This window comes from Monomorium pharaonis, chromosome 10 (assembly GCF_013373865.1).
Source record: "Monomorium pharaonis isolate MP-MQ-018 chromosome 10, ASM1337386v2, whole genome shotgun sequence".
Classification (NCBI taxonomy): domain Eukaryota; kingdom Metazoa; phylum Arthropoda; class Insecta; order Hymenoptera; family Formicidae; genus Monomorium; species Monomorium pharaonis.
Genome location: NC_050476.1, coordinates 2,850,019 through 2,875,765, shown reverse-complemented (window position 1 = coordinate 2,875,765; position 25,747 = coordinate 2,850,019). Strand labels below are relative to the sequence as shown.

Sequence of the window (25,747 nt, the reverse complement as noted above, 5' to 3'; positions counted from 1 at the left end):
CGAGACATTGACATGTCCAGACATTTGTACTGATCAATACACATACAAAGCATCTTTATAATTATTTCTCTCGTTTATCTGGCGAATTGAATCACTTTGTTGATAATTTCAGGGTAACGTTATTCTGAAACGAAAAGCGGGGGATGTATCACGTAGTATCGAACGGTTTTAGATTTCACCCAATTATCGACTGTCGACATCAGGACGTTCTCTCTTAGCCGTACTCTCAAGGTTTTATGTTACTGCACAGTTCGAAGGTTCGTTAGGATAATTATTTAATAGCAAAATTATTTTCGATAAAAGGCAGCTGCTTATTTCGTGCGATAAAAACAGATTAAATAAATCCCGCAATAATAATGCAAGAATAAATAATTTATATTTAACAATTTTTCTCTGCACTGATATAGATCTGCATATTTAATTAAAATTTCTTTATTGCATTCTATTTCATTATTATCTTAATTTGACGTTTATTAATACATGATATTATTGCAACGGTTTTGCTTGTCTTGGAGCTTGGAGCTCTTGACTTTTATTATTACGAGAGTGAAAATAAGAAGTAAGAAATTAAAAATACTGCGTACGTTTTATTATATTATATATAATGAAAACTATAGATATTATATTTTAAAATAATATGAGTTATCACCTTTCAGTTTTTTATCTAAAAAGTCCAGTGCTTATATTTTGAAGTTTTCATAAGATAAAGATTTTTAAAATAATGATTTGTTACATGTAGAAAATAAGATAATAAAATATCCTTGTACGAAAATAACAATGCAAAAATAATATGTATGTTACTTTACTATATAGAAATGCAGAGACTGCAGCGACAATCCTTGATTCATATATAAAACTTAACCCGCCTGTATTCATGCATTCTATCGATTATATACTTCTACCTATATGCCAGCATCCGATATATACAATTTCTTTCGTTACAATGTTTATTAATCATTTTTATTTATAAATTGCAAACAAAGAAATTATTAGATATAAATTATGTTCCAAATTGTTATTTTAATTATCTTTTTATCACATTTGCATTGAATTAATAAAAATAAAAATATAATCCATTCTTAATAAAGAAATGTTACCGATTTTATTGTTGACAATTTGCGCGTTGATACATATATATTTATACAAAGAAAAGAGATTGTTGGCAAGGAAACAGTACACAAATGTGTCACAATCAAATTCATAACACGTACAATAAAAAATACTAATATTTAGAGAATAATATGAACTATTTTTCTTGTAAGCTTTTATTGTATGTACAATAGACATACTTCACATAATAACGTAAACAAGATCCATATTTTTTGTACAAATTTTTTCACATATCTTATATTAAATTAGTTTTATAAAAACGTGGCTATGTATTTTATTTAACTGTTTAAAAAGGCTTAAACTTTCAAGTAATTTATTAATAGAAATCTTTAGAAAAAAGACAAACGAGCAAAAAAAGATATAGAAAAAAAATTAATGAGACATGAGGAATTTATGAGACTAATACATAAATTAAAACTTTGTATCATCTTTATAATTTTACATACATATATATGTCTCATATACTTTTAAACCTTAAGAAAAAATCATTTACGTAACATTTATAATTAATCTACATATCTTATCTAATATTAAAACAGTTAAAGACTATTGTGGAAAAAACATATTTACATGATCTTATGTTATGTTATGTTAAAATACTTTCAATTGAGATTTACATTACGTGTACGAGATCTGTTTTACAAATAACAGTATTTTATCTTAAATATTAGTATTAAATTTATACATGACAAAATTTATATTCTGTTGCAATAAATTAAAATATTTCTACACAAAAAAAATGTTTAAATCACAAATTCTTACATTAATCTAGTGAGAGAGATTGTAATCAGAAAACTATGAAAATATATGAAAATGTAAGTTTTGTCGATCAAGACTCTAGATCAACATAAATTTTATCAAGTTTTTATCATAAAAAAGTCATGATTTGTCTAAATTTACACTTGAACACTTATAATTAATTAAAAGTTATATCTTACAATCTTGGCCATTTCAAGCCTCTTTTGCTGTTATCTATCATATATATAATTCGGGTTGGTGAAAAACGTTGCTTTAAGCGTAATCGAGGAGGCGGTCGGTGCCGAACTGTCTTTTGATACGCGATTCTTAGTCGGCCAAGATCCTCGTTTATGTCGCCACAACGTATGAAGTGTCAAAGAAGCTCTACTATGATATGGCCGATGAGTTTTTCCTCGTGCCGGCGCATATTTTGGACATAAATGGCACTTAAACATTCTTTTCGATGCCAATCTCTGAGACTGAATAATTTTACTATTAATTTTGAATTTTTGAATTCTTACATTTTGCAAACCTAACGCCGGTATGTAATTAGACTCTTTATCATCTGGAGACAGGATTTCCAAGACTTGTTTCGGCTGACTCTGTTTTCGAGATCGTCTTTCTACCAACTTCTGATGATTTTCCTTCCCATTCGATCCATTCACCAATGATGACGATGATTCCGAAACCTGTGACGATGATATTTCCGAAAGTCGATCAGTGTCATCCACTGAGGTCGATGGTGTTGATGGCTGCCTACTGCACGTAAAATTACTATTAAATGTATCGATAGCGCCGTTTATATTCCCGTTATGATCGTTCAACTGCGACTCAAGATCATCATCCCGAACGCTCTTGAAATCGCAGATGCGACACATGACGAGGTCACGATTGCGTGCCTCGTGGTTACCATTGCTTCGGACGACATCATCATCATCATCGTCGTCGTCGTCGCCGTCGTCGTCATCATCGTCACTATTAGTGCCGCTTATGTGACGGTGCGACCGCTTCTCCTCCTCCGTGGGGTATGCCATAATCGTTGCAGTTGCAGAGGACTTTACCATCTCGTGGCTGCAACCACCGCGGCACTGTTCCATAAGTTACGTTCGCGTCATTTTTCTACCAACGAGTGTTCGTCGTAATATGATGTGAGAGAGAAACAAAACTGTGTAACTAGATAAGGGTACACATCCAGCAATAATAGCGCGTACGCGATTAGAATCGCACGCACGGCGATCTACAACATCGAAAGCAAACGAAGCGTGCATATAGTGACATAAATGAGAGAGAGATCGAGAGATCTCGTTTTTTTAAATAAAAATAATATTAAAAAAAAATGACGCCAGAACGTAACAAAATGTAGGAGGAGGAGTGGATAATGACGCGCAAGATGATGAATCGTCGTGATGGTCGCATCGCGAACGGGTTACGATCGGTATATGTCGATTCCAGATTCGATATAATCGTCACAGAAAATGTGACACCATCGAATATCATGCATAAATCGTCCGCACAGCAGACGGACGATCAGAACCGATGGTAAAAAGTTAATGAATACGAATCGTAACTCGTTGTTGAGCGCATCAACATTAACCGAACGTAAAATTCGAAAAAATTCGCTGTTTAATGTCGTGCGACATTCATTGCGCAATTAATGATAACAAAAAGGGAGGATGAAAAACGCAACAAAATGCAATTAATTGAATAAACAGACGGAAGCCGGGTATTACATGCAACGGATAAACCGCGATGACACTTACCCGAGTATAGTACTCGGTGGTATCACAGTGGTAGCAGGTGCAATTGTTGGGGCCGGTGCTGGAAAAACTGGTGGCCCAGGTGGCGGCCGTCCTCCTCCCACAGGACTATAAAATTTAATAATGAACAATAAATAATCACGTAAATTATTCGCTTGAGAATAAAGATGCTCTAAACTTTTGCAAAAAGATTGAATTTCGTTTACGATACAATATTTTTGTCGTGCGAAATTATATAAAAAATTTATTTGTCGACATTCAAAATGTTTCTAAGCGAAGAAACAGCAAGAAGAAAAGATTTCTTTAATACATTTGCATATTCAAGACTGCGAACTCTTTTATTTTATGAAATAATATAATATGTGATGCAGATTTTCAATTTTGTGTAAATAATTATATTGTATGTGTTTTCACATCACTTATTCTTATCAGCATGTTGTTCAAGTTAATATAATTAAGCATTTCACATTACGCACAATATTATTTTTATTAATAACAGAACCCGAATGTTAAAACTACTTGCTATCATTATGCTCCAACTTTTTTCGTGCATTCAATATTAAGCTTGCATTTAATCTTGTAAGATTTGAAATTTTAATCAACATTTTGCTGAATATCAATATAACTGTTTGAAAATATTTCAAGGTTTTTATGATTTTTAATTTAATACTATCACAAAGTGTACAGAAAATGTGCACAAAAATTTATATTAACTCTAAATGCATTAATTTTTGTGCACATTTTCTGTACACTCTGTGATAGTATTCAATTAAAAATCATAAAAATCTCGAAATATTTTCAAACAGTTATATTGATATTCAGCAAAATGGTGATTTATTTATATAATTTTTCATCCAAATTATGTTGATGCATATTTTGTCGAAGCAGATACATAAATCACTCCATCAAGCTTTGCTTATATTAAATACAAAGTTAAGAATTCTCTTACTGCAAAGGTTGCTGATGACGATTACTCGGCGGTGGAGCGTTTTGAGTGGTTGATGTCGATGAGACATTTGCGTGATGAACATGTATCTGATGCATTTGTAATTGATTCGCATCTTCTGCAAGAAACGAACACCTCGAACATTGTCTCCTATTGTGCACCTTAAGAACGTGTGTTGCGAGCCTCTCAGCGCGCGCCGCTTTGTACTCGCATAAGGAGCATGCATAGGGCTTTGTGTGAGTATTCATATGCCGCTTTAGACACCAATTATCAACTCCGGTCCATGAACAGGTCGGACAGCTGTACCTTAATATCAAGATTGTTTTAATGCTTTTGTATAATTTTACTAATACAAAAAAATTATATTCATTGACTTTGTGAGTAAATCAAACAATAAAAGAAATATGCTAATATGAATCTAAATAATTTCACCAAATTCAACTTTTGATAATATGAATGTACGAAGAATTTTTAATATAATGTCGCATTTATTTGCGTATTCACGAAGATTTTAATACTCTGTACACGATTCAATAATTTTGTCCTGCGAATTTCTTTTATTTGAAAAACTAAAAGCACTATAATTAGTTGTAACATTAAATATAATAGCATTTTAAAAAATAATTATTAAATTGTATGGTTGTTTATAAACAGCCGCATAAACACTTTTTAGAGATATCAAAGTATATGTAAGAATTATTGATGAAGATTTTACACTCAAAGGTAATGTGTACCGAGTATTAAATCGCATAAATTTGATTTAATAATACTCAAACATATACATATATATATATATATATTGAAAAAATTATATAAACGTAAATAAAAATAAGAGAAATAAGAAATTAAAAAACGTGACTCGTGTAACTGAAAACGAATTATAATAACTGGACGTAAAACGCACCTTTTTTCCTGCGTACTCTTGGAACCACCTTTTAGATGACTCTTGCTATTGCATCCGCCATTTTGTACTCGTCTGCCTGTATTGCAATTGTTTGTGTCGAATTGCACAATACCACCCGGAGAAGGCATGATTATCGCTTGATGAATACTGGTATTGCTGGTACCAGTAGCAACAGACGCAGCAGCATTCGGCTGTAGCTGATAGCCTTTATTACTAGCGAAACCGAACTGATTGCTTATGTGTTGTTGTTGCGGATGCTGTTGGCTGTTCATATTGACAGTCGCCGGCGTTGGCGTCGAGTCTTGTTGCAATAGCTTTGGAGTAGTTGTTCCCACCGGTCTTCGTATTTTCGTTAAATCATAATGTGCATCGCGATGCATCCTCATGAAATGTTTCTTCACGTGATCCGCACGATTAAACGGTTTATAGCATACGTAACAATGAAATGGTTTTTCTTCGCGGTGGATGTTCTCATGCCGTGTAAAAAGATCTCGCCTGTCCGTGCCGTAAGGACAGTTTTGACAGATGTAACGTTTAGTGCTTGTAGATGCCGCAACAGGTGTAGACATTGTAGTTGTGTTCTATAATAATTAATGTTTACTCAGTCTTTAATTAGACTACAAGATGTGCAAACAGTGCATTATGTAGTATGAAAGTAGCAAAGATGAAACAATGCCGGAATGCAATTGTCTAACACGCGTTCTATTTGTTGTAGTTATTAAATAAAATTTGCATTTTTTGAGTAATTAAATATGATATCTAACTCTTTATTTATGTATGTATTTACGTATATATTACAGCAATTATATATGTGTTCAAACCAACAAAATATTAATTTCTTAAGAGTATAATTCTTTCACAATTGAATAGAATTATTTTTTTATATTATCAATTGCAGGAGAGTGCAAAGAACGAATATGAATCTTTTGCTTTTGTTGATATTTTATCTTGGAATGATTCCAAAATATATTAGATATTATATATTATAAGACAAATTATAATACCTGTTGTAAATGTTGTGGCGCAGAAGCGGATGGCAGTTCTTGCAAGAGAAAACTCGATGTAACCGGCAATAAAGCCGCAGGTACAGTTTGCGTTTCTTGTGTTCTTCGAGAAGGAGGAGCCGCTCTTTCAGCGCGTTCACGAAGTCTTTCTAAATATGTAACTATATCTTCGATTTTAAAATCTATTTGTAAATAATCTTTTCGTGGTGAATGATGCCTATTCCTATTGCCATCGGCTAAGATTCTCGATGGATGATGTTCAACAAAATGCTCGGCAATTTCCCGCGGACCAGTCGTTATAATATCCCCTATTAAAATGAATAAAGTTTAGTTCCCGTATAAAGTGAAGTACCTATATGTAATAAATTCTTTCTTTCGCTATTGACTGAACAATTGGTACTTATTTCTTGGTTTAATAATTTTTTAATCCTATTTTACTAAATTTAATATACTTTTTAAATGTAGCCTAAGGCAGCAACCAAACGCCGAGCGGCCAGGACCAAATATACGTTTCCAGGGGCACCATTCAATCAAACGTTAAAAATTACCTGGTTATGAGATTTTTAACGAACTTTGAAAAATTTGCATAGGGTTTAGTCATTATAATACATAATCAATCAGTTGCGACAAGACTTGTAAGTTACCAATTGTTATAAATTTTTTAAACTAATTTTTATCGTTTTCCACACATTCCTTACGCATAAACGCAAAGTACGATTTCCTCCAAATTTGGCTGGAAATATCTTGTCGTAACACACAATCGACAGATCAATCATTCGCGGGAAGACGTGCATTTTCCTAATTGTTATAAACATTTAAAAAATTAATTTTTATCTTTTTTTGCGCCTCACGCCTAGACGCAAACTACGATTTCCACCAAATTTGGCTGGAAATATCTTGTCGTAACACACAATCGACAGATCAATCATTCGCGGGAGGACGTGCATTTTCCTAATTGTTATAAACATTTAAAAAATTAATTTTTATCGTTCTTTGCGTCCCACGCCTAAACGCAAAACACGATTTCCACCAAATTTGGCTGGAAATATCTTACCGTAACACACAATCGACAGATCAATCATTCGTGGGAGGACGTGCATTTTTCTAATTGTTATAAACATTTGAAAAATTAATTTTTATCGTCGTTTGCGCCTCACGGCTAAACGCAAACTACGATTTCCACCAAATTTGGCTGGAAATATCTCATAACCCATGAATTTTTAACGTTTGATTGAATGGTGCCCCCTGGAAAACGCCTATATGACGTTTGGCCCTGGTCGTTCGGCGTTTTTGGCTGCTGCCTTTGGCTGCTAGCTTCAGCTACATACTTTTTAAAAAGATTACGAGTTACAATACTTCAAGAAATCTGCTTTTCTTTGATATACTGATTAGAATATTATTATCAACATTCTATTAAAAATTTTATCTATTTCCTTGTATTTTTTTAACATAAATTATTATTAAATTTATTGGAAATCTATTAAACATTTTTCTTGCTTTTTGTTATATATATATATACATATATATATATATTATATATAATTAAATGTATTAATAATTTTATTTTAATATTATTTTAATATTATTTTAAAAAATAATAGGAGAATATAGACCGACACTTGAAAAAATACTACTAATTAAGCACAACCTTTATTCAATTTAAAAAATATAGAAAATCACGCAAGAAATATTAACACCATAATCTGCTGGGGCCGAATAAGACTTGTCTTTAATTATTATTTTAAAAATTTAATTTGTATCTTATGATTTTGTTCAGCAGTATATCGAAGAAATGCAAGCGAACAATATATCATCATCATTCAAAACAATACGCTAAGTAATTAGAAGAGGGACCTTTCTCACTATCTACCCCTGCTAATCAACTTATTTTTATCTTGTGTCATCTAAACTTTTTACACTATTGGATAGAAAATTACTCTACTATATTCTGTGTGCTCTATCGATCTAGACCTTTAAGCGTGAGATTGTAAACAAGTTAGCTTTGCAAAAAATTTTTCAGAAAGGTTTATGCAACGTTATTAGATACATTCGTGTCTTATAGTCTTGAATATTATTGCAACAATTTTTAATAATTTGAAAAACTCGTGTATACTTACCACATTCATCACATCGCCATATAGCTTTTCCAGCATGGTAAGCTGCGATTCGACTTCCATCAGTTCCTTTAAGTGGTTCGTCTTCATATGTCCAATTTCCTTCGTCACTACCTTCAGTACCGTTTTCAGTATCGTCGTCGTTTTTGTAAGAAACGGATGCTTCGAACTCGTTCTGTACACTCGATGCTGTATCAACGAAATTGCGATAAAATTATAAATTAAATTCTTCGCATTTTATGATAAAAGAAACTTATCGTGTTTTATGAAACAAAGCACTCGTCAAACTGTATCGATCCAATAATTATCACGTGAGAATAACTAGTGCGAATAAATGTAATTTCGAACATTTAATTAGATCACCATATATTATAAATGAAATTTTCTTGATTACTCAATAATAGTTAACGCGAAACAATTAAATAATTTAGATAATTAATTTTGGCTCAAATAATTTTGAATGATAAATTACATGGAGACTATGCATTCAATTCCGATTGATGCTCCTTAATATATACATGTTATGTAAAAAATACTATTTAGTGAAAACTTACGATAAATTTATAAATAAAATTTTAAATTATTTCTATTATTAAACAATTTTTTAAACCAATATAATCGAAAGATAATTATATAAATAATTTATAGAACAATGTCAAGAGACGGATGTGTCTCATGCAAGCATGCACATAGCATGAGATGGCAACGAAGTTACAAAACGTCCGTGGCTATACATTTATGTAAGGATCTTATCGAAATAAGTTGAATGTATTTCTCAAATTGAATGTATTTTTGAATACGAACAATCAATGAGAAATTGTTTCAACCAAAGTTAAATTGAAATAATATCTTTATTTCAATTTAAAAGTAAAAAAATAACAAAAAATGTAACTTTAAAAAATATCTAAAATACATTTTTTTAATTTTTACGTTAGTCTAGATTTTATATAGAAAATATTAAAACTTGCTTCTGTGATCGGGGTCTTCGCCATAGAGTTTCTTTGTAATTTCTCTGAACATATCCTCGTAGTCCATCCTAGTGCCGTTTCCTTCCATTTTAAGGGTTTGTAACGGTCACTCAGGATCCACAGAACAATAAACCTTTGTTAGACTGCCTAAGAGGCAGTTTAGCTACCTGCGTGCTGAATCTTCACCAGACCTAAGCATTAAAAAAACTCTCTTTTCTATTTGCTAGACTTGCACGATTCATAGAGCCAAAAACATAGTCTCTATTTCAGTATGTTACAATATTAAGAAACAAGAACAATTCTAATATGTCATATAATCATACAAATGTATATAATTGCAATTAACGCTTGCTTTAATAAAATAAAAAGGTATGAATAATTGTCACAAAAATACTAGAGATTGTATATTCTAAATATTTGGTATTTCTCAGGTACTTTCTTGCTTTATTATCCTCTCTCTCTCTCTCTCTCTCTCTCTTTCCTCTTCCTTTCTTTCTTACTTAGGTAAAGGTCGATCTAATAACAACTTTGAGGATTGATTTGAATAAATAAATAGCTTTGTTCGAAACAAAGGATGATTATCAAGAAGTGATGATATGATTAAGAAGTTATCCAATTTTTTATGCGCCTAAGATAGTTGTAAAAGAATTACAAAAATTATGAAGATTAATAATATAAATTAAACAGTAAAATTAATAATATAATTGTATACCTCAGTATATAAATATTAATATGTAATGAAAAAAACATTTTTTTATAGATTTAAAGTTATAGATTTGAATGTTTTAATTTTACACAATTACGTGCGTGTCACACTGGTTAGATTCGCCAATCTGCATTTGATCATATAGTTAAATGAAAATTGTAATAATGAAAAAATTATATAAAAGCTCTTTATATGATAGTATTTGAGCATATTCTTCTCGTGCCTTTATATTATAAATAGAAATTAAATACATTTGCATTATCGGACTTGTGTTTCATGTGTCGTAAGTAATAACGCGTTTGAGAAGCATGATAGAAAGAATGATAAGAATAATGTGTAAAATTTAATAACGGATGTTTTAATGACTTCTGTGGATTGTTACAAGATTAGATTCAAAATAGTTAGACAATAAAATGTATAACATAATTCAAATGGACTATATCTCTTTTTGATAATAGAGAAATATGATATGGAAACAATTCTAAAAGCATAATGTCTAATATTTGTTGATGTCAATTTTTTTCGAATATTATATAAATGTGAATATAAATGTAATCTTGCAACCCGCAACTGCATTTTCAAATTAAATATTTTCCCTGTATTAATTATATTATCCTATTAGAATATTATTTTTACTTTTATTATATTAAGATTTAACAAGAATTATTTATAACAGAAGTGTTATATATTCTTGTATTTTGAATACAAGTCTTTGTTATTTCTATTTTTTTCCTAAATCGAATTTCCAATTTTTATGCATTTTATTGGATTTAAATATCAAATTTACCTATGAATTCATGTTCATTAATATCATCTCTTTTACTGTCATAAATACCGTAATTCGATTGATTTTGATCGAATGACGCATGCACAAAAATTTAACACTGTATTCTGCAAGGGTGGCGACAGCATCCGGAAAGAGAAAGGAGCGAGCGTGTATTGATCGTCACGATTGCTGCTCGAGTAACTGAGAGGGGGAGACGGGTTACCCCGCTAGTAACCCCACGTTATGTGTGCATGCGCATACACCAGGTTCGGTTGTGTATGTGTATGCGGAGGGGGAAGCAAGAACGTTTCTGTGCGTGGAAGGGGTTACCGTGAAGAATAAATCAATATGCCCCTCTGCCACCCGATCGGGAGCATGTCCCCTAGAAACGACAGATGGTGGAACGTAGAGGGTGTTTTAGAGCGTACTAGTAGAGCCTCACATTTCTTCGTTGCGTTGAGAACCTCTGCTTTATGGCGCAGAGAGAAGGAATAAAGAAGCCCGAAGGGAGAAAAAGGAGAGATGACATAGCAGCAGGAACACGGTTCGGTCGGTCGGAATAAAGGCAAAGACACAGTTCCTCGAGAAAGAGAGAAAGAGTCAGGTAGAAAAGAGAATGAGAGAACGAGTGAGAATAATCGAAAAAATGAAGTAGGAGAGGGAGAACTCGAGAGAGTGTGTGTATGTGTGCATGTGTATGAGAGAGAGAGAGAGAGAGAAAGAGAGATAGGCAGAGAAAGAGAGTCTCTTGAAGACAGGCGCAGTGCTCCATTCAAATCCATCCGGAAATTATTGCCAGCTAACCAAGGACATCAGGCTGGTCTGCTCCACGCCCGCCACATTTACGATCGTGCACATATACGTAAGGCGATTGCACACACACGTATATGCACGATCGTTCGCGTACAGCCGAAAGATCCCTTCTTTTCGCTTCGTTCTTTCGTCCCCGGCTTTTCGCCGCGTGTAGAAGCGACGGTGCGCGCAAAATCGCCATCGCTGTCGGCGGTCGTTCTCGTCGTTGTCGCGAGAAGAGGCTGCGGCGAGTGCCGCCGCCGAGTTCTCGGCCGCGTTCAGCATCGCGTACGATATCGCGGAGCACCCGCGAATGGCCGCCCCCGCGCGCGCACACGCGCGCTCTCGGAGCACACATGGACACCCGGCATCCTCTCTCCGTCTGCCTCACTGCGCGCTGCCCGTCGAAACACCGACGAACACACGGACGTTGAGACGTAGCACATATAGCCGCGCGCTCCGCGCGTCTCGATGGGTATTCGCGTGCGGCCTATTCGCGATACACACAATACGTCGGCCGTGGCGGCGACCTCTTCTCTCGCGTTCTCGCTCTTCCCGTTCGCGCCGCGGCTCGTCGTTATTCGTAGTCGCACTCACATTCGGTTCTCATCTTATCTCTCCACTCACTGTTCCCTCTCTCACATCTCTTTCATCACACCGTACATCACTTGACACTTTCCCTCGTTCCGTTCGTTTTCGGCGTGCAACCCGATAGAAGAAGTGAAGCAAGCATCTCGAGAGGAACTCGAAGAAGACACCGGCCGGGATCTGGTATTGTACTGACGCTGGACGGTGATGACGCCGAACACGACGAACACGACGACGATTCGCAGCCACACGAACGCGTCAAGATACACGGACGAGCACGGATCTTGGATATAGGAAAACGTTAGGACTTTCAAATTACTTACCTCCTTGTGCCGTTGACGAAGACCAAGTGCAAGACGCTAACGAAAATCGTTGTTCGAGGAAACGTTATGCTGGTTCAGTTGCAGGTTGCTTCCTCGACGGCAGTCGGGTGGCGAGTGGGTGGGTAGGTGGGGTGGCAGGCGGACTGAAATGGGTGGCTCAGTCGGGTTGGGAGCAGTGGTGTGTGGGTGGGTGAGGGAACCCAATACCACCCTCTCTCGCCCATTCAATCCTCCAGTATTAGGGGGAGTAGTCGAGCCTGTTTCCACTCCCTCCCTCCCACCATCCAACCCAGCTACACACTACACACCAACAGCTGGCGAGCCGTTTGTGTGTGTGTGTGTGTGTGCGTGTATGTGTGTGTATGTGTAGAATCTTATACACATGTACACTTACACAAGATGGCATACCCGCCCTTCCTACGAACCTCCCTGCACGTCTGCCTCTACATGTGTTCACCACGCAGCACTCCAGGGGCGAATAGGTAGTGAGAAGACAGACTTGCGGGAGGGAGGGGGGGAGGGGGAGGAAGGAGAAAGAATGTTCGAGAAGACCTTTCAAATCCTTTTTCAGAAGAGAATCTCTAAAAAGATTTAAAACTCAAGAATGACCTTGAAGATCTCAGCATGTTGCTAGGTTCCTGCCTAATTTATTTTGGAAACTTAACGTTCTGAAAAGAGAAAGTCGTAGGCTCCATTCGCAAAAGCGCTTTAGAAACTAACGGCAAAAAATTCTCTTTTCGGACAGAGAAAAGAAGGAAAAAATGGTTTGCATGGATACATCTTACCTAAGATACTTATATAAATTTTCGTACTTCTTGAAATTTTTTTCCCCACGAAAATTCATGCTAATGATTTTGCACAACCTTTTATTACATTTGATATCTAAAGTATATTAAGAAAAATAATAGTTATTGATACTATATCTCTCTCGTCACCCTCACATATAGAATAAAAATAAAAATTACTCTGGAAATAGCATTAAAACTTTTTAAATATTTCTAATAGTCTTCTATTAAAGATTAACGAATGAGACTACTAACATTTCGTATGAAAATACGGTTTTTAACATCATTAGTAACTTTATAATTTGGAAAGCACCGGTGGCATATACGCAGAGCTAGCATATCCAAGGCAAGAACACCGATATCAGAAGTCTACTTCAGCCGATAAGCAAGCAGTTGACCAAACCGACTGTTCCCAGAAACTAGTTTGGGTTCTGGGTCGGCATTCTTGGTTGGTTCCCTACCGAGAGTACGAGACGTGTTGTACCAACGGCACTCGTCGCTCTGGCAACCTTCATTTACATTCCGCCCGGCGTTACCATGTGTAACGTTCCGTGACGCGGATCTGAAATTAACTTCCAGCACTCCGTCACTTCGTTATCATGCAGCCGGAGGCCGCCGCGCACACGGACGAGCGCGGATCATTCAACGGGAGCAAGCGGAGACACATCTGCATCCGAGTCGCAATTTAGGACCGACGAGTGCATCGGGCCGCTGCCGACGTCGGCGTATTGATCCCTGCCCCTGTTCAGACATTCCCTTACGCTCGCGCGTCGCCCGTCTCTTCCTTACGTAGACGCGAGGCGGAAAAAACTGACGGAGGGATGATGATGTCTGGTATTGGCCGCGGTCGCGTGATCGATCGGACGCCGTGCCGCGAACGAAAGGAGGAGATGGTACTTAGCACGAGAGAAATTTCCGCTCTCGCACCACAAACGCGGAACTACTTAACTTAAAAGCCGCTAAAACGGCGATATGCCAAGGACGGCGACATCGGTTGTGGAACGGGGAAAGAGAGGGGTGAAGGAAAATGAGATTTACCACGAAAATGTAATATCTCTAAAATATACGACAAGAGATTTCCATAAAAATCTAGACATAGGTCTCCGACAACCATAGCGTAGCTCGTGTCTATTTATTTTTGCGTACAGGCGCCTCCTTTCAGAATATCATGATATTTATAATTATGAAAGAGCCTTATATCCATATTTTGCAAAAATATCCTCGCATCATCGTTGCCACAAATGCGTTTTGCTTTCGCTTTCTTCTAGTTCTCTTATATCACTTTTATTATTAGCTGTTTATTAATCTATTATTAACTGCGCTTTATATAAGATTTAAAGTTCATCGTGAGAACGATAGTTTCAATCTACCTTCAAGAATTGATAGTTTTAATTCTCAGCGCTTTCCACGTCAACTTTCACCGGTTAAATAAAACAAAATTAAAAATCGTAAATAATTTTTTTGAAATTGAATTATATTTTAAAATTGCATTAATATGCCGTATTAGGGCCAATTGTTCTTCAATTTCTTAACAAACTTGCCTATCAGGTAAACATGTATCTATCTTTTTTTTTCCTCAAAGAAATTGGAATAACCGACCATAAGAGGATTTGAAATTATAAAGGCTTGATATTAAATAAATAAAGAATGTCCAGTGAAAAAATTTGAGTGACGAGGAGAAAAAGTCTAGTAATAATTTCGAATTTTTTCATCTTAAATGATATAATATAATGATTTAATCAATGAACGAGAACATAATTACAATCATCATTTATAGTTATTAGTGTAAATTAAAGCGTGCTCTTAGGACATTTACTGTTTCATTACACTTCGCCGAAATATTCGGATGTTTTTTCTAGTTACGACAGTCTATTTTGCCAGATGGTTTTGCGCGCATTTATATAACATAGATATTTAATATTTTAAGAATAAAATGTTTATATCTCAGCACTATTACTTGTTTGCTACTGAATAAATAATTTATTATGGCTTTTACTATTCTCTATGCTTGAAATGCGAAGAGCGTTGCAATTAATTTATCTATCTATCGTGTATTGATGATTCCATCATAACTATTAGTGTTATTATTAGAGATCGTTTTAGTTTTTGTAACATTTTCAATTAATAGTCCATTTGTATTTTCGTTTTATTTTGTGCTCTATTCTCTGTCCTCCTTTATCAAACTACATATACTGTCATGATCGTTTATACATTTACTCATCGTGACGAGCATAGTCGTAACGACACCTTCGTGCTAGCGAGGGATCGCGAAAGTATCGGCGGGTCATTCGCACGCAAGGATCACGAGAGTACGAGAGTACCGCGATGATGACGACGGTGCTCGTACATCGGCTGATGGCTCGACCATCGCGTTGGCGTCGGCGTCGGCGTTCTGTGATGGTAACAGCGTCGGCGTCGGCGTCGGCGTCGGTCTGCGGAGACGCGTCCGCGCCGGGTAAGCTTCGCGTCGCGGCGCTTCGCGTCGGCGTCGCTGGAATCGTCCGCGAGACAGGCAGACAGTGGTGGCCAAGGCACCGTGTAAGCGCGTGTAACCGCCATATTGGCCGAACTCCGGACGACAGCTCCTCGCGAGTCGTGGAGCTTTAGAGCTCCCGACAGCTTTCCTGATCGTTGCCCGAGTCGGCCCGGGCGTAATAACGGGGAACGCGCGTAAAGTGGAGCGAGGGCGAGCGGTCCCCTTGCGGAAAAAGAGACTGCGAGGAGAGGACACGCGATAATACCGGATACGCCTTCGAACGCCGCATCGGGTAGTGAAAAAGAGCTAGAGAGGGAGAGAGAGAGAGAGAGAGAGAAAGAGAGAGAGAGAGAGAGAGAGAAAGGGAGAGAGAAAGATAAGGATAAGATATAACACGCGAACGTAGTGATTAGTGTTCCGGATAAACGCGACATAAACCGAGGAAGAATCGTGGCGATCGATCGCGACGGTGCATCCGAATATCGATATCGATCTTCCTGCTCCGGGCATACGCTCTCTCTCAATTCGTATCTTTCAAAGATTTCTTTCGTCAAGACGAACTCCCGCGTCGGATTCTGCGCTGCTTTCGCTATATCGCATTCATCAGTTCTCGCTCCCGATGAAGATCTACAAAGAAACGTTAATGTGCTCCGAAAACGGCACAAGCTGCATCTCGTTCGAAATCATACAAGAGAAAATCAACAACTTCCAGCATTATTATTATTATTATTATCATCATCAATAAATCTAAATCTTCCTAAAATTTATCTTTTCGAGAAGCTTTTCCGTACCGATTCCGTGGAGCCAAAGATTGAACGCTCGACCGAAAGTCTTCCGACAGGATACCAAACGGTCAATCTCTCGACAAGAAGATAGCACGAAGATAGCCTTCAGCAGTCTACCTTGCCGGCGTGACAGCGCGCGGGTTCGTCTCTCCCTCTGGTCTCGACTGCTGCCAATCAATAAACCGGCGCATCGACTCGCTTACGCTCCACTCTCTCCCTCCCTCTCTCTCTCTCTCTCTCTCTCTCTCTCTCTCTCTCTCTCTCTCTCTCTCTCTCTCTCTCTCTCTCTCTCTCTCTCTCTCCCCTCCCTCTCTTCCTCCCTCCCCCCTCTCTATCTCTCTTTGCCTCATTTGTCTTCCCACTATCTCACGCTCTTACTTTCAACGCTCCTCTCCTTCTGCTCAGCTAAATACGCTAACATTCTCTTTCTCTCTCTGTTCCCTTTCATCATCTTCCCTCTTCTCTCCCTATCTTTCTCTTTCTCACTTCCCTATCCATCTCTCTCTTCCTTGCGCCTTCCGCGCTCGCGCGTGCAAGGTGCGCGAAACGGGTGCCTGTCAGCGCGATCAACAGCATCAAGAACATAGGCAAACGCAGCGGTAACATCAGCAACGATCCGAGCCAACGGCAGCAGCCAGGAAACATTTAAGCTTGGCCGCACCAGCGCCTCGCGCAACATCTTCTAACTATTTATAATTCCGTCAAACGCAAAGGGGAACGAAAACTGAATGCGGCATCGCGTACGGCCACCCAGGTCAGAAGAAAAGAGATGTCGACGTGAGATCGACGCTGGCTCGAGAAGCATGCGTGACGCAGCCGCGCCTTTAAATTAAATTGAAGAATGTGATGAGTCAATCGCGTGCGACATCCTCACCATCATCAACATCGTTGATCAACGACGTCGTCCTAAAGCTCGAGGATTCGGTCCCGTTTGGTTGACCGAACGAGCGGATTTACCGAGTCCGATTATACGAAATCGCGCGCGGAATCTCTATGGAGCGCGACAAATTTTCTCGATCGTATCGCGCTCATTCTTGAAAGTAAGGGTCGTCGGTGACGAAGAATCTCCACTTCCTGTTCCTCTCTGTAGCTGGTCTCTCACATCCGCGCACTCTCGCCTTTCTCTCTCTCTCTCTCTCTCTCTCTCTCTTTCTCTCCCCTTTCTCTCCTACCTCTCCGACTCGGCCGACCGACCAGTCGATCCGCGCGCGCGGCTGTCCCGTTAAGAGAGAAGGGTGGAGGGCGCCGCGAGAGGGTGACAGTGGTGTATCGCGGCGCGGGTGATATTAACGAAGAGGATCGTCGAGGAAAAAAAAACGACGGACAATCGGCAGCAGCGGGAAACGGAACAGAACGGGAAATGGATGAGATATCATGCGCGACGTCGGCGACGTAACCCTCTACTCGTTGGGGTCCGTTGTACAGTGTCGTCGAGCGACGTCGCCATCATCATCGACGTAGTAGCGCCTCGCCCGATCGCGAGGCGAGGAATCCGCTTGGCGGCTGATTGTTCGGTGGTGCGCGTACCTATGTGTCCGCCCGCGAGTCCGTGAAGGGGTTCGTGGGCTGAGCTGTTACGCGGTTTCGACTGAGGGGCACTGGTGCGCGCTGGGAGCATGCGGGGTTCGGGCGAGGCCCGGCGAGGCGGCTCCGCGGGAGGACCGGGCTAAAGGAACGATCGCATATCGGAAGGGACACTCGCGAACGCGGGCACGGTGCGCCCGCGGCCGTGCCCGCACCCGCACCCCCGCATCTCGACGCCGCGTCGCCGGCCACGCGCCGATTAGGTTGATCCCGAAGACGCGGAAAGCGAGCTGGGCTCGCTTTCGAACGCATGGAACATGATAGAGGTAAGAGTCAAGACGTGAACGTACTCCATGTATAATCGTGTTGCGTTTGCCTTAAGAAAGGATTAAAGACTCAGCACGAAACAGTAATGGAGTCGCGCTGATCTCTTCCACGAAGGATGTTTAACCGCGATGGCCGTGACGATGCGATTTACCGTGACGTGATGGAACGCAATGATACACTTGGCGAGCATCGTGGTCTGTGAAACGGATGGTTTAAACACATGGTGGTTTACAAACTCTAAAACAATGTAAAAATTCCTACGTATATTTCGAACGTCATTAACAGCCTAATTTTTGGAGTTTACGAAGCCCTTTCTAATTTAGCTCCATGCAAATAAACAACCTCCGGACTGTGGCTGGATTGGATATTGAAAACCGATTGCATTCAACCGTGCTTAAATTATCCTAGTATAGAATTGGATTATTGCAAATTAATTCTGAAATAGCGTACTGTAATAACGTGGACAAGGACTTTATTATCACTGGTTAGAATCTCGCTCAAAATACCTACAGCTTGCCATTCGTTCAATGTTCACGTAGGAACATAACAAATTCATTTATATGGATATGCGCATACGCTTGCCTCGATCGAAATAAATTTACGGGATTATTGGGCGAAGCTTTTGGGGGCGAGGAAAACGAGGGTTGCAGCTTGCACGTGCTCCGCGATTGCGTGCTGCATGAAGCCAACACACCATTGGGCCATTGACATGTTGACATGCAGCTACGCGTAAACTACGCGTAACACTATTGCCGTTTCAGAATCGTTTTAAACGTAGTGACAGTATTTGCAGCCGAAGGTACGACGAGGAAACTACCGAAATAATATTTAAAAAATATCGACCATCTCTTGCCAAAATACGCACCGTGCCAAAATACACATACCTGTACAAGTGTTACTCTGTTTGTTAACGACTAAATGGACCGATAATAAGTAATGAACGCAAATAACTTATCAGTTTGTTTTTCTCATTATTAATTAATTATCAAATTTAATGTCTCCCGTCTCGGAGACATTATAAAATATGGATTAACAATACTATTTTGATGTATTTGACATATTTATTTTTATTTAATTATATTTTATTAAAAATTTCCTAATTTTTGCGAATATATGTGTGATTTAATGATATAAATTCTTGTTATTATATTTAAACTATCTTGAAACTAACTCGTGTAACATTCATAACTCGTAATTAATCACCTAGCACAAAATGTTTCCTCAATTTCGCAAAATGCTCTACGTAAGCAAATGGCTTTTGTTTCCATAATGTCTGCCAAAACAAATCGCGCAGGGAGATTATTGAAATTCGCATCGTTATATTATCTCGTAATCGAAGTTTCGTCGTCGAGAAGACGAGATACGAGTTAGAATTCGCCTCGTGTACAAACCGCGTGGTGTGCATTTACGAGCCAACTCGAAATGCGGTTTTTGTGCTCGTGGTCTCTTCGATTTCCGGTTTCTATTTGCTGACCACTCTAAATCGCCACGTTCGCGTAAATCCGCGTCCGATTTTAATCGCGCTATAAAATCGATTAAACAACACTCCCCTTCCCAATCTCTATGATCTCGATTGTCCGATTTCGATTTCCCTTTTCAATTTACTCCGTAGCTATATTTTTTTATCCCCATCCTTCTCTCTCTTCTTCTCGTCTTCACGTAGTTCATTCGTATGCACCACCACGTTTACTCACGGGTACACGTGTACACTTTACAACAGTGCCCGCTGTTTATCAACCTCTACCCACATCCCCTATAAGCGACTGTCCGATGTAGTCGTTATCACACGAGGCCGCTCGGAGAACGAGTCATCGATATACAACACGATGTAAAAATAAAGGGCCGCACGCGGTCCTGCACGTTGCAAGCGTAGACTCAAACTTTATTCCGCGAATCACTTGTACTGTTAAAGAAAATGGTCAAGCTGCGCTTGATTATTTTTGCGAGGTTTAGATGCTGGAATAAATTCATATGCTCTGAATTTCGTTCGTTTCAGGCACTTCTCTTTCGTTTAACGGAATAGGAAAAGAGATGCAAAAAGAATTCCGAATTACGCGAAATGCATTACAGCTGATTTTTAGCGATATTTGATTCTAGAATACTGACTTTTATCATTACAATAAAATATCGATAGTTTCGTTGATATTTATTGTCACCATGTAATGTTTCTGGTAATTTTAAGAAGAAAAAGAAAAAAGTAAGATTAATTCGAAATTTAAGTAGATTACTGATTTGCTGTAGAACTTTATGAACAGAATTGCAATTAAGAAACGTCAAAACTTACTGAGAAGCAATCGGAAACGTAGTGATTTCGAATTGAGATCGCGTTCTTAAATATGGCATTAAGGGTTTAATCCTCTCCTTAGACTTTCTCCGTGAATCCAATATCGGTCAGCTCAGCCGTCTGGCGATCATGAATTTTAAATATCAGAGACCTCGAACGGAACAGCGAACGGAAGAATAATAAATCTCCGGCTACATCTCTCACTTCGATATCGCCATCGCCGGGCCGCGCTGAAAATACAAGCCAATCGATACGTGCAGCTGAGCGTACGACAATCGTATCCGAATTAATTGGTTGCTTTTTGAAAGCTTATGTGTCAATTATCGTATAACCAGGTTATTTTGACTGAAACTCAACTTTATTACTTTGCCACATGCGAATAAATTGTCCTGTTCTCTTCTTAGGATTTATTATTTATGAACTATTTAAATTCGACCCCTTGAATGATTACAATTCTCGTGATAGTTGCTTATTTGAAATCTATTTCACGTATAACAAATCTGTTTCTTTTTCAAAATTTATCTGAATTACTTTTAGTGATTATTATAATCGCTTTCAACTCGCGATAAAAACATTTTTTCTTAGTGATAAATTAAACACATTTACATTTTGTACAGATGTTTAAAAAATAACTTATTTTCGTATACATAATTAGTATAAGTATAAAGTATTATTTAATTAATAAGTGTCCACGATGTATAAAAGAAGTTCATATTATTAGTCTATATTCGAGAGTCTATATTTCTAAAACATTCTATGTCGGCTACCTTGCGTAAACAAATCACAAAGCCGACAAGTGGTCCATTGTGTTCCGGAAGCCTGAACTGATTTAGTAAAACTATTCTTAGCATCGGGATAAGCCCGTTCGCACGTGGTGTGCGGATTTAGAAGGCAAATGTCGCTTCCAGATGTCGAGTGGACTCGGTGCAACCGCAATGGGGATCAGCGTTAGTCACGGAACAGGCGGCGAAGGTGTAGCTGGTGGTTGCCGCCTCCGTGCACAGAGCCAAGGTCAGGCCTCGGGGTCCACGATGCAGCATAGTAATCCGCAACAATCGTCTCAGCAGCAACAGCAACAGCAGCAGCAATCGCAACAGCAACAGCAGCAGCAACAGGCGCCCGCGTCGCAACAGCAGTCGCAGCAACAGCAAGCGGCCGGATTCACGGGCCGATCGAAGAAGGACAACTGTTGCCTATGGTGGTGCTGTTGCTGCCCATGTAGTTGCCCGTGGTATTATCGATCCTATCCGATCACATCTCATACATCGATGCGGCTGATCTTAAAGAAAATTGTTGGATATGAAAGTTCAAACAATGACATCTTTTTTTATTGTCTTTTTACAAACTTGAAAATCTTGCTAATTTTCTTTTTAAAAATCAAATGTGAATAACTATTCTTGTCATCTCTTAGATTTTTATTTAAATTATTTTTCTTCATATGATTAAATTTCTGAAGCGAGCAGCGCATCGATGTACGAAACTTTTGCTAAATTATGGACAATGTTTTACATGACAATGGACAAATTATTAATGAACATGAAGGTAGATCTCCAAATCGCACGAAATAACATTAGTCTCCTGCTGTATAATTACATATTCGCGATGACGAATTGCTGAAAAGTCAATCACGGAGAGTTTTCATCGCTAGCGTAAGGTAGAAACGAGGAGTAACGCGCTATTATCATTATCGTGTGGCTATTTTCGTGCTTGCTTCATCTACTGAACCTCGCTATTGAAACAATATCGGTCCATTGTCTTTAAACTCTCACGTGTGATCCATTTATTGCCGTGCAGACGTATCTACATATTGCCTTTCTATGTTTCATGCCACAAGTAGGAATAAATGGTAAGCAGGCCACGGACTGTGTGCGTTAATGCTGCTTGTTTGTTATGTCGATGATGATGCTATCGTAATGCACGTATTACGGCTCACAGAAACGGGGTTATGCACATACCACGCGTCCTTCCTAAGCGAGCCATCTTTGCAGATTATACGCGACTACTCATTCTGGGCTAGCATCGACCCGAAAGAGTCTATCTGAAGTGCAATGGCATTTCTGGAATTCTTGTCGCGAGGGCATATGTGACTGTATACTCTTGGCTGTATCGTCAAATGTGGAAAATTTTTTTCAAAAAATATGTATTTTGAAATATAAATAGTTTTTTTTATTTAGCACATAAAATGTTCTACTTGCTTCATGTTACGTAACGTTATATTTTTCCTTAATCCTCGGGGCAAAAGCATTCTCGATAGCATTTGAAAGTTTTATTAAGAAACAATAACATATCTAAAATTACATCTTTTAGTAATTATCTATTTTATTATTTCGCGTTATTACAAATAAGAAATATTTTTTAACGAAATCACTGTTGTTAAAGTAAAATTTTAATAAATAAAAAGGCTATAAATACACAATATTTTATAGTTGTTAGTAAAATTAATCGATAAAAAAATAAACTCTTGCAATAATTTTACAACAAATGTTTGTAGCACATGAAAAATATCATAAAATTACTAAATATTATTTTCATCAAGTAGAAAAACTTTTAAAAATAAATGCAGGTTTGATCGATTCAGATCCTGTAGCCAGTATAGAAACAATCATTTTTATTATTTACTAACTGACCAAAGTCATGTAAACCGTTTATTTCTGCAGTTGTGGCTCACAAACGCCATAGAACAGCCGCGTCATCAAGCACAAAGAATCAGTCTTCCAATGACCCGATTATATACCTGTCATTGACACGACTAATATTTTCTCTCGGTTCAATGCCGCCCGTCGTCTCTATATCTTGCGTTATCCACGATCTCGATTAAATTAGCTATCCTGATCGTTAGTTGCCTATTTCCTACTTGTATACTTTGTTGTATTTTTGTGCACGTCTGCCGGATTATACTCCTCCCTTCGCCACTCATTTTATATCTCTTCATTTCCCGAGGCTACGAGTTTAATATTCATTTCTCACATCTTCCCTCGCTCTCTCTGCTCCCCTGTTCTTTCCCTCCTCAACTGTCTGTCATTACTTTCTTGTTCGCGTTCCTTCCGTCATCTTCATGCTCGTCAAGGAAAATCACTATGTAATATCGCTATACGATCATTATAATTACCACGATTTTATGATCATCGACATCAGCAGCGTCGACACAATCTGTGATAAATTTCAATTTAATCGGTAGAATTCGAATCCGCTGTTCCAATTGTGAAATAGATTACAGTAATTATGCAATAAGAAATATACAATTACTTTTTAAAATTATTTCTCTCAACTGTATGCAATAATAAGTAAAATCTACAAAAGTAATAAAAATAAATGTTTCAAACGTGATTTGAATACGATGAGGTAATTTTTTATAAAATTAACGTACTCGTATATCAACGTATTCATTTGATAGTCTCGATTAGTCTGCATTCTGATTCTACATGTTGTTAACAATAACGGGAGGCTCAGTTCTAACAAGCACTGTCGTCTCAGTTTGGCGGCAGTCGGCGGTAATTCAACGGGTACTGGTGGTGCGGGTGATCAGAGCAAGAAAAAGGGCAACGCCGGTGTCGCGGGCGAGCACGGCAGTGGCATCAGCGTCACCGACTTCACGGGTACAGGTGCGGGTAACGGTCTCGATGGACTCGACGGCCTCGACGGCGGTCTGGACCGCTGTAGCTTGGAGGAGGTCCGAGCATGGGGCTCGTCTTTCGACAAACTGATGAAGAGCGCCGCCGGCCGCAAGCTCTTCAGAGAGTTCCTCGTGAGCGAGTACAGCGAGGAGAACATCGCCTTCTGGCTTGCCTGCGAGCAACTCAAGAGGGAGAGCAATCCCGAGGCGATCGAGGAGAAGGCGCGCTACATTTACGACGATTACATATCCATACTTTCGCCAAAGGAAGTGAGTAAATTCTCTGTCGGCTCTCTCGCAGGGAAAACAATTACTTATTCAAGATAAGAAAATCGTAATTTGATTGAAGCACTATGGAGCAGCCAGTAAATGACCGCTGATTTCTTATTTACATTTACAATTGGATAAAATGTCAACTAGCGACAACTTCAAATTATAATTCAGTATAATCAACTTTTTCCCAAGTGAACTGGATCTGCTGGTAATATCTAAAACTATTATTTGTCTTGAATTTTTATATTCTTTATATATTTTTACATTTTTGAAAATTTATTTAGCAATTATGCACTCTTGAATCGATTAAATTTCTTGCTATTTATTTTTTATCGCAATCACAGTAACTTTTAATTACATTTTGCTTATGATAACATAAGATAGGAATAAATATAAATAATAAATATATCGCTTTAGAATACAATAGTAACATATTAGATACATAAAAATTGTGCAAATATAATAAAATTGAACATAATTATATATACTTACATATATATGTAGTAAAATGTAATGTTGTAACTATTGTGTTATGACTATTTTATAACTATGTATAGTTATAACTATTTTACGTGTGCGTGACGCTTAAAAGTATACTACATTTTAATATAAGAAAATGTTTTCATTTTCCGGGAAAAACTTGCTCTACTATTCGACCGAAGATAGTGATAGCGTCAACCTAGAAATATATAACCAATTTCTAACGTAACCATCTATTTAGTTAATATAATGGCATATGCAGCGTCATGCGATCAGTATCTGCTACTTCGAATAGCCCATGCGATGCATCATAAGCACTTACACATTTCATAACATAAAATAATTCCTGCCAGAGCTTGCAGAGCTATTAGCTTTGACGATAGAATCGATAACGTTATTGGATGTATTATCTAATTACGCTGTTTTATCGGATGCAAAAAGTCGAGTGTACGAACGCACGAGAAATCAGAAAAACAAGGTAGTA

At 38.1% G+C, this 25,747-nt stretch overlaps 2 protein-coding genes across 10 annotated transcripts in view; one reads left to right on the top strand and one right to left on the bottom strand.

The window, feature by feature from the left end:
* Window positions 1–25,747, top strand: part of LOC105833530 (regulator of G-protein signaling 17) — a 53,815-nt gene that overhangs the window by 22,858 nt on the left and 5,210 nt on the right. The window contains exons 1-4 of one of the 6 annotated variants that reach the window (XM_036292686.1): window positions 17,077–18,612; window positions 21,806–22,125; window positions 22,732–22,743; window positions 24,372–24,780. In XM_036292686.1, coding sequence (XP_036148579.1) covers window positions 18,604–18,612; window positions 21,806–22,125; window positions 22,732–22,743; window positions 24,372–24,780 — 750 coding nt within the window. In that variant the 5' untranslated portion in view covers window positions 17,077–18,603. Of the gene's footprint in view, window positions 1–17,076; window positions 18,613–21,805; window positions 22,129–22,731; window positions 22,744–24,371; window positions 24,781–25,747 lie in introns of those variants that run through there. The other 5 variants (XM_012675333.3, XM_036292688.1, XM_036292689.1 and 2 more) reach the window with 5 other exon arrangements.
* LOC105833529 (protein charlatan) lies at window positions 1,080–16,974 on the bottom strand. 4 transcript variants are annotated; one of them, XM_028193826.2, is made up of 9 exons: window positions 16,769–16,974; window positions 11,035–16,604; window positions 9,542–9,732; window positions 8,577–8,762; window positions 6,460–6,767; window positions 5,456–6,036; window positions 4,555–4,857; window positions 3,609–3,713; window positions 1,080–2,607 (listed from the first exon to the last, which is right to left on the bottom strand). In XM_028193826.2, exons 3-9 carry the CDS (start codon window positions 9,627–9,629, stop codon window positions 2,079–2,081), a joined length of 2,100 nt encoding a protein of 699 aa, XP_028049627.1. In that variant the 5' UTR covers window positions 9,630–9,732; window positions 11,035–16,604; window positions 16,769–16,974; the 3' UTR covers window positions 1,080–2,078. The 4 variants fall into 4 exon arrangements, with proteins under 4 accessions (XP_028049627.1, XP_036148578.1, XP_028049626.1 ...); XM_036292685.1 differs by lacking the exon at window positions 16,769–16,974 and having other exon boundaries at window positions 4,555–4,851; window positions 11,035–14,813; XM_028193825.2 differs by lacking the exon at window positions 16,769–16,974 and having other exon boundaries at window positions 11,818–13,737.